The 13,734-nt window shown below is 39.7% G+C and overlaps 1 protein-coding gene across 1 annotated transcript in view; it reads right to left on the bottom strand.

Annotated features, from left to right (window-relative positions):
- Window positions 1-13,734, bottom strand: part of NBAS (NBAS subunit of NRZ tethering complex) — a 331,876-nt gene that overhangs the window by 47,677 nt on the left and 270,465 nt on the right. Inside the window, exons 45-47 of the mRNA XM_014731302.3 lie at window positions 5,744-5,962; window positions 2,642-2,844; window positions 474-563 (exon numbers count right to left, since the gene is read on the bottom strand). Of these exons, the coding sequence (XP_014586788.2) occupies window positions 474-563; window positions 2,642-2,844; window positions 5,744-5,962 (512 nt within the window). The remainder of the gene's footprint in view (window positions 1-473; window positions 564-2,641; window positions 2,845-5,743; window positions 5,963-13,734) is intronic.

Genomic DNA, 13,734 nt, shown 5'->3' with positions numbered 1-13,734 from the left:
GTGCCTTTATAGACTTAATGAAGCCCGTACACTCTCAGCACTCAGAAAAGACAGAAGACATAAGAAGCTGTGTAAAAAACAGCATAATATATACACTCTAGGATTTTCCAAGCAAATCAGCACAGTTACCCTCTTGGGGATGTGAATCCCTTCTCCCCCAAGAAGCTCGAAGCAGTTCCCCTCCCCGGCCCCCCTAGGAAGGGGCTAAGACAAGAGCGTGCTCTGCAAGGCACACGGGGCTCAGGGAGAGGTGAATGCCCTGCTAGAGCTGACAGGCAAGCATACAGCTGGGGAATCCAAGTCTCCACGTGCACAGCCACTCTTCAGTTATACAGAAAATCCTCGGCTCTTTCTTCAGAAACGCCTAGAAATGTTGCTTAGCCTTGGGAGCTTCATAAATAGGGATATTAAAAGTAATTCCAAGACTCTGAGGAAAGCCATTAATGAGATACACAGAGTTGTTCCCGTCTTACCCTTTGTCCACACTCGCACGGACAGCTGCAACAACACCTTCGAGGACCTGGAGTGGGTCCCCTGGCCCACCGAGGTCAGCACTGCCTCCACTATGAAGGGAAAGAGAGAAGAGCCGATTCAGAAGAGGGTTACTCAAGCCTCAGAAATAAGCTTGGCATTTACGCTCAGATGAACCTAGTTGGACCCCGACATAGCATACGGCCAGCTCACAGCCATCGGGGGCTACGTAGTCAACAAATGTACTGTGCCCGCTACTATAGGCTGAGGATACGGAAATGAAACATTTTCTGTCCTTAAGGAGCTCACACTCTAATATATCCTTCTTTTCTTATCAATAGAATAACAAAACCTATTCGCATGCTGTCATTCAAAAAACATTCAATGAACATCAAATACATGAGTTATTTTAGACATTAAATATGAAATAATCATCTAAATTCTCCAGTTGACCTTTTCTTCAAGATACTAATTTTTACATGGTACTTTCCAGGTATCAGGCACCGTTAAGCGCTTTACATACATTCTGTCATTTAATAATCCCAACAGCCCATGAGACAGGTACTAGGACTATGCTCATTTCACAAATGTGATGTCTAGAACTCCAGCGAATTTTGAAAATGCAACAAAGGAAAAAGAAGTTTTAGGTAAGTTTTCTGAATAATGTAAGCGATATGATTGAAATCAACTGCTGGATTCAGTTACTTTCATGCCTTTGTTATTTTATGCCCACTAAATTTTCCTAACTTCCTAAAGTAAACGTTATGAACATTGTCAACAGAAATTTCTTTTCCTTTGAAAAAGAGGTAGCTGAACTCCTGATGTTCCCTCTCCTTCCACTGCTGAGATTGAGTTCACATTTATTCAATGTCTTCTGCGTGCTAAGTATACTATTTATTAGACCAGAACCAAATCTTTAGTATTAGAACTTGGGGCAGGGAAGGAGAGAGAAGTGTAAATTCTGTCAGAATTTTATAAATGTAAAAATATCATGTCATATTTTATTTCAATTATTAATGAAAATGTGCAATGTTTCGGAAATCAACTAAATTCATCAATGGACTAATTTTTCAAAATGTTCATTCTTGTGAGCTTCATCTAAATCTTGATTTAAGAAACAATAAAAAGATAACTATGAATCAAAAGGTACAAAATGTGCCAAACAAGTATCTGTCATTATCTGAAAGAGGAAAGTCATTCGTATAACCACCACCAACAAAACATAATGTTAATAATAGAACAAAGCTTTATTAATTTGGCATTTGTTATTTCTTAGAAACGTTATGATACTTTACTTCTCTCTCTATATATAAAATTACCAGATACCTCAGAGCATTAAGGTGAAAGCTGTATGAGGTTGGGTAACTAAATTGATAAAGGCTCATTTGATTTCGGTTCAGCTGCTGAAAACTGACATGCATTTAATCAAAAAGTTCCTCAAGAGCAATACAGAATTACAAAGAATGCTTAAAAGGAGAATAAATTAAACACAACTAAATCTTTTAGCCTAATTGCATTATTCACAGAAAGCACTTGATGCTTTATTATTTTCTTAGCTTAACTTTCCCCCCCTTTCTAATCCTCTTGGATGCATTCCTACAAAGACCAGCAGATCGACATAAAGCTGGAATTTCTCAATTGCCAGTTCTATGCCATTAATTGCAGGTAAATAATGTCCTAAGACACTTAACAGATGTCTAACTTCTTCAGTATATGATTAACCTTGCCTTCTGTACTTCAAAAGGATCTTCTGAGAACCATTTTCCCACTGCTACACAGAAGGGGAATTAGAAAAGGCAAGAGCTGAAAAAATCCACATTGAAGTCACATGACAGTCTGACACTTAGCTGCTTCACATGCCATTTTGGCCTTTCCCTTATTTCAAGAATAATTTAGGGGGAGGAGGTGTCTAACCAGAAGTTAGCTAGTTTCTTGACATATTACACACAATACCAATGATCAAACATTTTCTTGGTTCTCTGTTCTCAAGACACAAGAATTTGGGAAATCTAATAAAAATCTCCTTCTCCACTTCTGTAAAGTACTTCATAGTTTATAAAATGCTTCTACATGCATGATGATATTTTATCTTCATAACAACCATAAAACAAGCACTATTATTGGCAAAATATCACCTCAGGTTTTCCTCAATGACTATTTTATAGCTTACCTCAATGCAGAAATTATTTTCATTATTGCACTCTGTACTATATCCTTGGGTGAAATGTCAAGAGGGCCCACAGCCACCTCTAGCAGCTGCTGAATCATTCTTAGAGGCTGACCATCTAAACACATGGCCACAGCTTGATCATGAAGTTTCCCTTTTTCTGATCGGGACAGATCATAGATCTTACTGTATTTCTGCAGCGTCTCCTGCAAAAACATGGTATTCAACACCTAAATATCCAAGAGAAATTAAATGCCTACATGTACATAGCGAAGCATATTTAAACGCTTCTCAAAGCAAATACATTCCAACCACAAACCACACTGAAGAACATGTAGTGTTCATTAAGAGCTTGGGCTCCAGGGTCACCAAGCTTGAGTGCAAATGCTTGTTTTACCATTTATTACTCAGTGGTCCTTTGTGATCTCAAATATCAGTATCTGTAAAGTGAGGATGAGGACAACAGGTTCTTGTGAATAGAGGGTATTGTGAACATTAAATGAGATAATAAAAAAGTGAGTCCTTACAAAGTAATGCTCATTAAGGGCAAGTTTCTCTATTATTATCCTTGTGCTACAACCACATAACAGTTATAACTGACTGAACATCTAGTATGTAAACCCAGGTATTGTACGTATGTTATTTAATTTAATGCTTAGAACAATTCTGCAAGGAGTTATAATTAGCTCCATTTTATCAAAAAGAAAATTGAAGACCAAAGATGTCACGTGGAAATATATGCCCAAAGTCACACACCCTGTCATTAAGGGAGCTAGGATTAGAATACAAGTCTCCTTTCCCCATCCACCGTGTCACACTGCCTGTCCCTCTTCAATAATATCTGTAAAAACTAATGCGACAACAAATAATTCAAGAAATAGGACACAAACTATTTTTTTTCATTATACCAAATACGGTCACTTAACATTAATAACACTTTCCAAGTTCTTTATCATTTCGCAAGTAATCCTGAATATACTGTTTGGTCTTTCAAAAGAACCATGTGAAAATCTAAACATTGACCAGACATTTGATGATATTAAAAAATTACTATTAGTTTTTTCAATTGTGGTAATGTTGTATTGATTATGTTTAAAGGGACCTTTCAGAAATAGATATGGAAGCATTTATAGATAAATTGAAAAGATGACTGGGATTTCCTGTAAAATAATCCACTGGAGCGGGGTGAGGGCAGGTAGGGTATGCATGAAATAGGATTGCTCACGTTTCGATAATTGTTGAATCTGAGAGTTGGGCACATGAGAGGTCGTTTACTGTTCTCCCCATTGTGAAACTTTCTATTAAAAAAGAAATGTGCGTGAGTTCGGTAGGGTAATTACTAGCGTCCCTACCGAGACGGGGGGGAACAGAGGCTCCACAAGATGAAGGCCTCTAATTCAGACTGCACCAACTGTCTTGAGTATATCAGATGTTCTTTCACTGGGGATATTACTAAAGAGGTTACAATCAAGGCTCAAACTTAAAAGGGACAAATGTACAAGGATGAAGGTTATTTCCAGAGTTTGCTATGAAAGGTGCCAAAATAAAATCAAATAACATCCAATTTAGGAACCATAAGAGTCCATTACAGGCCATCCACAGTCTGACTGAACAGCATTCGCAAGTAGCCATTTGGTGTTTTTAAATCACAGCCTAGTTGAAACAAATGGCTGTTTTTGTTACCAACTCTTTCTGCTCTCTACTCATTGAAAGACAGACCATGTTCCCAGGAGAGTGATGACAATTCTCCAGATTTACATATAATATATCTGATTAAAAAAATAAATAAGAAGTATTTTAAAATTTTTATACGAATAAGTATAAATCCCTTTTACTTGAAGATTCAGAGTTTACCCTCGTTCTTATAATTACGGACTATCAGACTGTAAATGTCAGCAGGATAAAATCCAGACTGGTAAAGCCAATTTGTTCCCTGCAAAGGCTTCTATATTGCTCATGCCATTATTTAATGTTATTCATTAGACAGGCTAATAGGCATTGAAAAATACAAAATGAAATAAAACTGCTTTCAAACTTGAATTCTTCCCATTATCTTTTCCATGAGGGGTGTGCATTTATGTGTCTCATACAAATTTTGGAGACTTCCATTTGTTTCATTATCTGAACTCCTCTCCGCTGAGTGATCTTTCTATTCAGGCATATTTTTTTACAAGTAAGAACATAATTCAATAAACATGTAAGGTCTAAGAAAAATAAAAGAGGAGGTTAGCAGCCACTCACAGGATCATTTACCATAGCATTAAAGGGGCAAATGGAATATGATTTATATATCTAAACATTGTCTCCACCTATATGAAAACAATTTACTTATTGATTTGTCGACTGTTCAGTTATGGAAAGGAACATCTAAAAATCCCACGACTGTGTTGTGTGTGACAATATAGAACAAAAGTGCCGAAGCTACCGTGGGTTTCTCCACGCAGCCTTACGCACTGGTCCTCAGACCCCCTCAGGTCAGGGGCTCCCGTCTCTCACAGAGCGCTTTTAGAGACACCATGAAGGTCTCAACTAGAAATCAACTAGGAACAATTCTACTAGGCAAAACATTCACATCGATAATAAAGTATGTTGGAAACATGCAACATAAAAACAAGATGAGAACATACAAAACATAATGTGCCAAAGTAGGCATGGGTGGCTATTTCAGAATTTTCCTAAAAATTAGGGGAAAAAAATCTTCCTTATTCAGTTGGAGAGCAAGACACCTACCAGCTGGAAGTGGAGCTGGCAAACCATCATCTTTTCATCATTTCTCAGCTTTAGGGACCTCTCCCTTCACCCTAGCACCCATCCTGGGTTCAACGCAGGCCCCTCTTCTCCCACCCCTCCCCCTCCACATCTCTCACCTCCCCCAGGTTATCGATTATGTTAAGTGGCCTAAAATCCTTTCTGAAGAAGTGAGAACTGAATTGACAATCAAGTGATAATGAAGAGGCTAAAGGACAGAGGTTTGAGGACCATTTTCAAGGTATCTGCAAGACTGAAAACCCAATCAAAACAACTAACCCAGCTTTAAAGGATAAATGAAAGAATATACTGATGTTATCTGAGTGACTGAACATATGCAAGTGCTCATTTCATTACCTGTTCACTATTCTTCAGAGAAATGATGAAGCTGTGGTTGAGGGTTTCCAGGTGAGCAAGCGATTTCTCCAGATGATTCAAAGCATCAGCATAGGTCACTCTAGAATCACTAACTTCTTGAATGTCTTCTTCTGAATTTCTTTTCTTTGGCTTCTCAATAAAATGTTTGACTGTCTTAATAGCCTTTCTAGTCATCTCTTTACGTGCTTCCACAGATAGCTTTAAAAAACAAGGTATTAAACAACAGTGAAACAAACCAGCCCTACATTATTGTACAGTTACGCGTCACTTAACAATGAGGATACGTTCTGAGAAAAGTGTCATTAGGCAATTCTGTCATTGTGTGAACATCATAGAGTGCACTTACACAAACCTAGATGGCACAGCCTACTACACATCTAGGCTCTATGGTACTAATCTTATGGGACCACTGTCATATACACGTACATACATCATTGACCAAAACGTCCTCACGCAGCGCTTAACTGTGTATGGCGTATTTAACAAGGCATTAGTGAGGTAGAGGGAACAAAAGTGGAATTTTAATACATACAACTTTAACCAATGAATAAGACTTTTCTCATACTAGTTCTTCTTATGTGAAGAAAACAAAAACAGTAAGGTACCACTTGCACTATTAAGTTAGCAAATATAGATTTTTTTAAAATGCTAATACCCAAAAGCAGGTGGTGTTGTGATGAGTATTAAAATAGATTACTGGTTCCAGTGCAAAAAGGAGGAGTCATTTCTACAACCATAACTCCCAGTTCTGATAATTTATTAGAAGGAAATAATTCGAAAGAAGAAAAAAGTACAGGCATGAAGATTTTAACTGGAATAAGACTATAAAAATACAACTTCAAAAGCAATCTGTCTAATAATAAGGGAAATAGTACCTAGCTTATGATAAATTACTAGATAGAATATTATGTAGTCATTAACATTAGAATTATAAAAACAATATGGCGATTTGGAAAATATTTATCACAAAATGTTAAATTTTAGCAATCAGAAATTATGAAACTGTCCATACCATGCTCATACTAAAATCTGAACCACATTGTGCATATGGCTGAAGACGAAAGAATATATATATATATACACACACATACACAATATTAGTGACTATTAGGTTAAAGTGTTGGGATTATGACAATTCTGTTCTTCTCAACTGTCCAGAGTTTCTATAACAACACTGTTTTTACTCATTTACTCACCAAGTATTTCTTGAATGCTGATATGTGAAAGGCACTGTGTTAGGTATGCAAGGGTTATATTTTTCTAATAATATTAAAAATATTACACTCACTTGCCCTCAAGAATACAAAATTAAGTCTTAACCCATTTTGATGGAGGCACCACAGACCTCTGAGCCATGCTGGGGCCTTTTTAGGCCCTGCCAATCTGCACCTCTTTGGATCAATAAGTAATCTATAGGTATCATTATCCAGTCTCCCTTTTTTCCCCAGCCATGGCAGTTGAGGAGGGTATAGGTCCCAAATGACCCAACAGAAAATGGTAGAGCTTCCATCAGCCTGGATCCTAAGTGACATTGTGGTATAGATCCCTTTGCAGTCTCTTATTGGATTAGGAGCATGAAGGAATATTATTAACCTTTGTTGCCTTAAGCCACTGTGATTCTGGGGTTAATTTGTTACTCCAGCATTACCTAGTAGCAGAGTGATATTCTTAAAACATGAATCTGATTATGTCAGGCCTCTGTTCAAATCTGTTTATGGGCTTCCCAATTCACTAAGAATAAAACCTAGGCTTCAATGCCCAATTTGGCCCTATATAATTTGCTCTTCACCTCACTCTACCTGTCTGACCCTATACCCTCCCTTTCTCCACACTCTCATCCTCTCCAAACACACTGACCTCCTTGCAGTCCCTCAGAGCCTTTCCACTGTTGGTCCCTCTGCTTGAAATGTTCTCCCAGGTATCCTCATGGTTCTTGTTCCTGTGCTTCCCTAAGGACTCGGCACAAACATTGCCATCAGAGAGGCCCTCCCTAACCACTCTATAAAGCCAGCACTCCCTGCATCCTTAACTGGTCTCTTTCTCCTTACCCTGCATCATTTTTTCTTCATAACTAATATGTTGTGTTTCTATTTGCTTACTGTCTGTCCCCAATTTGCTTATTCCCAGAGCCCAGGATGGTGGCTCATAAGTAACAAATGCCATACCTATTGAATGAATAGATGAAGAAATGGATGAATGACAACATTTCACAGAGACAGAAGAGCAAAAGCAGAGTTGCAGAAGTGGGAAAGCTTATGATATACATGTAATCACTAGTGAGCATTGTAATTTGGATACAGCAGGTGTGTGAAGGGCCAGACAGAAAATATGTTAGGCTTTGCAGGTCACATATGGCCTCTGTTGCATATCTTTCTGTTTGTTTGGTTGGTTGGTTAGTTTTTATTATCCTTTAAAAAGATGTGAAAACCAGTCTTAGGTAAGGGCTGTACGAAAACAGGCTGTAGGCTGAATCTGACTTGTGGGCCACGGTTTACCGATCTCCTGATCTGTCATATTAAAAAGCTACAGCGGGAAAGATGAACTGAGAATAAATTCTAAGTGCTCTTGAGGGCAGTGCCAGGCTAGCTACGGAATCTGAACTACAGGAATTCAGAAGGCACTGAAGGCAGCTTGTTCACTGAAGACAATTACATGGAAATGTCTTATTGGCTCCCCATTTAAAAACACACTATAACAGACTTTTACATCAAATAAAAATATGAAAGTACAGGTATCTGAGAAAAAAATGTCATCCTTTCTCAAGCCTCCTTTTGCCAGTCTTTCCAGAATCAATTCAGAGCCCACTCCTCTGGAAGCGTCCCTGACATCACGTTCTCCTCGTGTTACAAACCACTCCCGTGCGTGCCTAAGACACTCTGTGCCTACCTGTATCAGAGAATGTATCACACCACCTTAAAACCTTTTGGTTACTTGTGCATCTCCCTCAGTAAACAATGAGATCCTTCAGGGTAGAACCTGGGCTTTTCAAATCTAAGTAACCCCAGCAGCCAATATAACGTTAAGAACATTGCAGACAAACAGAAAATAGTTGCTAAATTACTAAACAACTCTGATCAATATACAGGAGAAAAAAGAACCTTTAAAAGCGCAATGAAATGACTTGTTCTCAACATGTTCCTAGAAATGTACCCGAAGTCTCTAATTTACTGGTGACTCTGCAGGATCCTGTTCCTGTAAGAGGGCCCTAGGAGGCTAAAATTGCAAAAGGACATTTTAAAGGACTTAAAACAAAAAAATTGGAAGCAGACGTATGCCATCAGGACAATGCCAGTCCGTGGTGATCAGAAGTCACCCAGGAAGAGGCACGAGGACACTAAACGAGCGATGACTTTCAGTTTATTCATTCAATACACATCCAGTGAAAGTATGCTGTACATTTGCCTTGGGCTGGGTGCTGGCGACACAGACAAAATTAGATCAGGTCCCTGCCCCTGGGTACGTTAAAGCCTACCTGGAAATACAGAGAGATAAAAGACACGACAAAGAAGCATGATCATTATAAAAGTGCAATAGGGTAGATGTGAGATGCTACGGAGGGCCTTAGAAGGGGTACTTTGACCCCACTGGGCTGGGAGGTCAGGGGTTTCTCAAAGGAGGCTATTTCTAAAGAGAGTCCTCAAGAGTGAGAAGGCATTAAGGCAGGAAAGGAAGAATTCCCAGAGGTCACCAGGCCAAATGAGCAAGTGGGGAACCTGGGAGTGAATGGGCTTGGCTGGAATGTACAGCCAAGCAGAGGCCAGTCAGAGAACGAGGAAGAAGAAGGGCCTGTGGGCCAAGCTGGTGGGACCCGTCTTTATCACCTTTGGGCCTGGAAGGCATGAAAGGAAGGATCTTAAGCACATGAGTGACACAATCACTACTATCATTTGCAAGTAGTAGCTTGATTCAAAATGCACCAAGACGACTTTCATCATGTGCAAGTACTTTAAAGCTGATAACTCTTACTAAGCAGACACTTTTTTTTCTTTTTAAAATGAACATAGAGTGACTTTGAAGATAAGGCTGATATTTAGAAAATGGCAGGTGGCTTGAGAAAAATCCCGTTGCTACCTACAGAGTCAGGTGGAAAAATCAGGGTTTACACAGTTTACATTGCTAATAGCAACTATATGAAATAATGGGAAAATCAAGAGCAGAATTATCTTATTTGCATATTTTTTTAAACATCACAGTTAATTTGAGAGATTGAAAAAAATTTCCCTGACTAATAAAGGACAGACAGATATTCACTCTTTTTAGGTTCCCATGTTCCCATTTAAAATCTCACACTACTTTTCTTCCATCTCTCCCTCCTCCTTTTCAAGCACAAGCTTCAATATTTACCATATGCTAGGCCTGGTCTTGGCAGAGGGGATATAAAGGTAAATTAAGACACAATCCCTATCTTTGAAGAACACACACCCTCATGGGAAAGCCAAACACAAAAATAAGTGTTTATAAAATGTGACAGAAGTATAAACTAATTATGTGGGTGCACCAAGAAAAAAATATCTGTCTTAGAAAGGCAAGAAAGTTTTTTGGTTTTGGTGAGGAAGATTGGCCCTGAGCTAACATCTGTTGCCAATCTTCCTCTTTTTCTTGAGGAACATTGGCCCTGAGCTAACATCCATGCCAATCTTCCTCTGTTTTGTATGTGAGACGCCGCCACAGCATGGCTTGATGAGCGGTGTGTAGGTCCACCCCTGGGATCTGAACCTGCAAACCTTGGGCCGCTGAAGCAGAGCACGCGAACTTAACCACTACGCCACTGGGTCGGCCCCAAGAAAGTTTTTACTAAGGAGGTGACACCTGAGCCAGGACTTGAAGGATAAGCAAGAGTTCAGGGGGAAGAAGGTGGTGGAGTGGATTTCAGGCAGAGAGAGCAGCATAAGGACTTAAAAAAAGGCTTGTATAAGAAACAGTGTTCTATGGCTGTGACTCTCAACCTTTTATTGTGCTCCCAAACACCTGAGGGACATAATAGACTCTCACCAAAAACAGCGGCTCACGACCTCAGGAAGCCTCAGGGGAGTGGAGGAGTGGATGCAGAGCAGTGGCTAACAGAATATTTGGGAAACCAGGAAGAATTTTTTTTTAAAAGAACCAAAATACCCCAGGAGTTTGATCCTTCATAGCTCCTCCTCAAACCCACTGCCAAGAAAACTCAGACACTCTTCCTTTTCCGGTCTCACTCCCAGGCCAAATCTGGAAGGTCACTGTTCTGGGGGTAAGGAAAAGTCCTTGGGGGCGTAAACGGAAGGTCTGTGAGTGTTCAGGCAAGGGACCGTCCTGCAGGAGACGAGATGTAAAGGGGCGCTGGGGAAACTTACATAGTCTTCTTTAGGTCAATGGTCTTCAGACTGGGGTATATGTGCCACCAGCACACACGGCCCTTTCGAAGGCTACCGGGTGCAGATAGTTTTAAAGAAGTCAGTTTCTCAATTTTCACCCTCGCTAAATGCTCTTTCCAAAACTGATCTTCTTGAGAACGTGCCTGAGGTCAGGGTGTCAAGCCTGTTCTCTCAACTTCCCTTTCACGATGGGCCTTCCTCCACTTACACAAGACAGGCAGCCTCGCCTCCTTCCTCAGTCTGACTCTGACACCTTGTCTAAAAAGCTCCAGAACACCAAACAAAGGGAAAATTAAAAACGCCATGTGTGACAGGACTCCAAGGACTGGATAACAAATTTCTTTTTGCACATCACAAGGTTTCCCATTCTTTGTTTTCAACAAAATTTATGAAGGATCTAATTGAGTCAGTTGATAAATCATTAAAAATAATTTTTAATAATAGATCGCTATATGATTTTTGGTTGATAACTTGGAGGGTATTCAAAGAATTGAGTGGCACTGCCATGACAAAATTCCTTCCTGACGCACTTACGTGAACCAGGTGTTTCATATTCATATCTACACAAATGTAAAATGGAAAGAATTGACGTTGACTGCAATCTCAATCTAGCAACAAGTAACAGTCATCCAAGGGTACATAAACTAATTAAAAACAATGTTTAAAGCCCTACCCACCTCATTAAGATGTATATTTTAAACACAATCTTATTTTTATAATTAATACTTATTTATCAAAAATTTTAACACATCTATGTTGTTCTGATCAAATGTGTATTGCAATAATTGAAACAATAACTCAATACAGAATAATTTTTCAAAAAATCTTAGAGACCTATGGTCACAAGAAAAACTTTAAATGTTAATTTCTACTTATATAATAATTTTGATGCAGAGAAACAACTTTTAAGCATAAAACCACTGTATTTGATAAAATTAGATGAAAGTAAACTGCAGAAACTCTCGGCACAAAATGGCTCTGTCCAGACTCCTTCACTAAGAGACCAAATTAGCTTGCCTTCTAGCAGTTTAAGGCCGTGTCTCTGTGATGACCACAGTTCCTCTTAAAACGCCTGCCTGGAAAGCTCGATGCTGCCAGTAGAACTTACTGTTTGTTCCACCAAAACCTGGTGATGGGCCAATAGCCCCCTGCACCCCCTCTTAGAGCAGTAATTTTAGAAAGCTTGTGATTATAAATCCTTCTCCAGCCTCTCTGAGATCTAAGTATTCTCCCACCCAAAACTATCTCCTCAAGGACCAGGGAGCTCTCTCTCTGAAAAGCAAACATTCAAGGAGAAAGCTCTTGCTCCCAATCCCCCTGGGAGGGTAAGGGCTTAACCGCAGTGGGCACCTGTCTCCAACATGCACAACAATCTTCCGTTAGAAAAACAGAGAAGTTTGCTTCTCTTCCAGATAAGAGTCCATTGGACCAGATGGCCTCGTCATGGGGACCCCCACTGCACTCCAGGGCCTCTGCATTAGCACACCCCGGCATTTAGGCAGTCACAAAGTTGAACTCAGTTTCTGCGGCCTCTCTTCCCTCCTGCAGTAGTTAATACTAAATAAAATCTGTCCTTACCACTTTAACTGGAGTCTGGCTTTATTTCTCTTTGACAAAAGAAACAGTAGAAACAGTCTGAGAAAAAGGAAAGATGTAACTTTTCTAACTGTTCAAGGTGTGCTTGTTTTTGTACTTTTTTTTAAAGGGACAGAGGCAGATATCAAACTGCTATGCTAATACAGATTACCCTGGATACACATACAGCTACGTAAGAGTTTTACTTTCAATGTCAATATTTAAAATATTGGAAACTACATCATCCTTTGTAACTATCTAAAATTATGAAAAAAATTTTAGATATCAAGTGCTATGGTCTGAATGCATGTGTCTCTCTAAAATTCGTATGTTGAAATTTTAACCCCAAAAGGTGATGGTATCGGTAGGTAGGGCCTTTGAGAGGAACAGGATTAGTGCCTTATAAAAGAGGTTCCAGAGAGATCTTTAGCCCCTTCCACCACTTGAGGACACACAGCAAGAACGTGCCGACTACGAACCAGGAAGAGGGCCCTCACCAGATCTCCACCACCACGCTGGCGCCTTTCTCTTGGACTTCCAGCCTCCAGAATTGTGAGCAACAAATTTCTGTTGTTTATAAGCCACCCAGTGTGTGGCATTTTGTTATAGCAGCCCAAATGGACTAAGTGTACATCAAGTGTGTGAGAAGATAACCAAGTTATTTTAAATTCTCTCAGGTACACGCATAGAAAAGTTGAAAGTCCACTGCTCTGGAGCACTGTTTTCCTGAAGTGTGATTTTTAGACCACCTGCATTGAAATCAACCGGGTGCTACTACAAACATGCAAATTCCTGAGTCTTTGTTAGACTGACTGATTTAATCTGTGGGGTTGGGGAAGGCACTAGCATTGGTGGAAGGAAACCTGTGCTTTGCACAAGCTTCTCTTGGTTGACTCTAATGGCAATGGAAGAGTATGACCCAATACTGCAATCTCTGGGGACTTCAAGCTTCTGAGGGACCCAATCAATTGGCTGGTGGTGAATGTGGGATATGGCTAGAGGTGGCAACTGAGGCTGGAGGCTGAGGGACAGTAAGGAGGTCAC

The sequence above is a fragment of the Equus caballus genome, chromosome 15 (assembly GCF_041296265.1).
Source record: "Equus caballus isolate H_3958 breed thoroughbred chromosome 15, TB-T2T, whole genome shotgun sequence".
Taxonomy (NCBI): Eukaryota; Metazoa; Chordata; class Mammalia; order Perissodactyla; family Equidae; genus Equus; species Equus caballus.
Note: the sequence above shows the minus strand (reverse complement) of the source record. Positions and strands in the feature narration are given on the sequence as shown.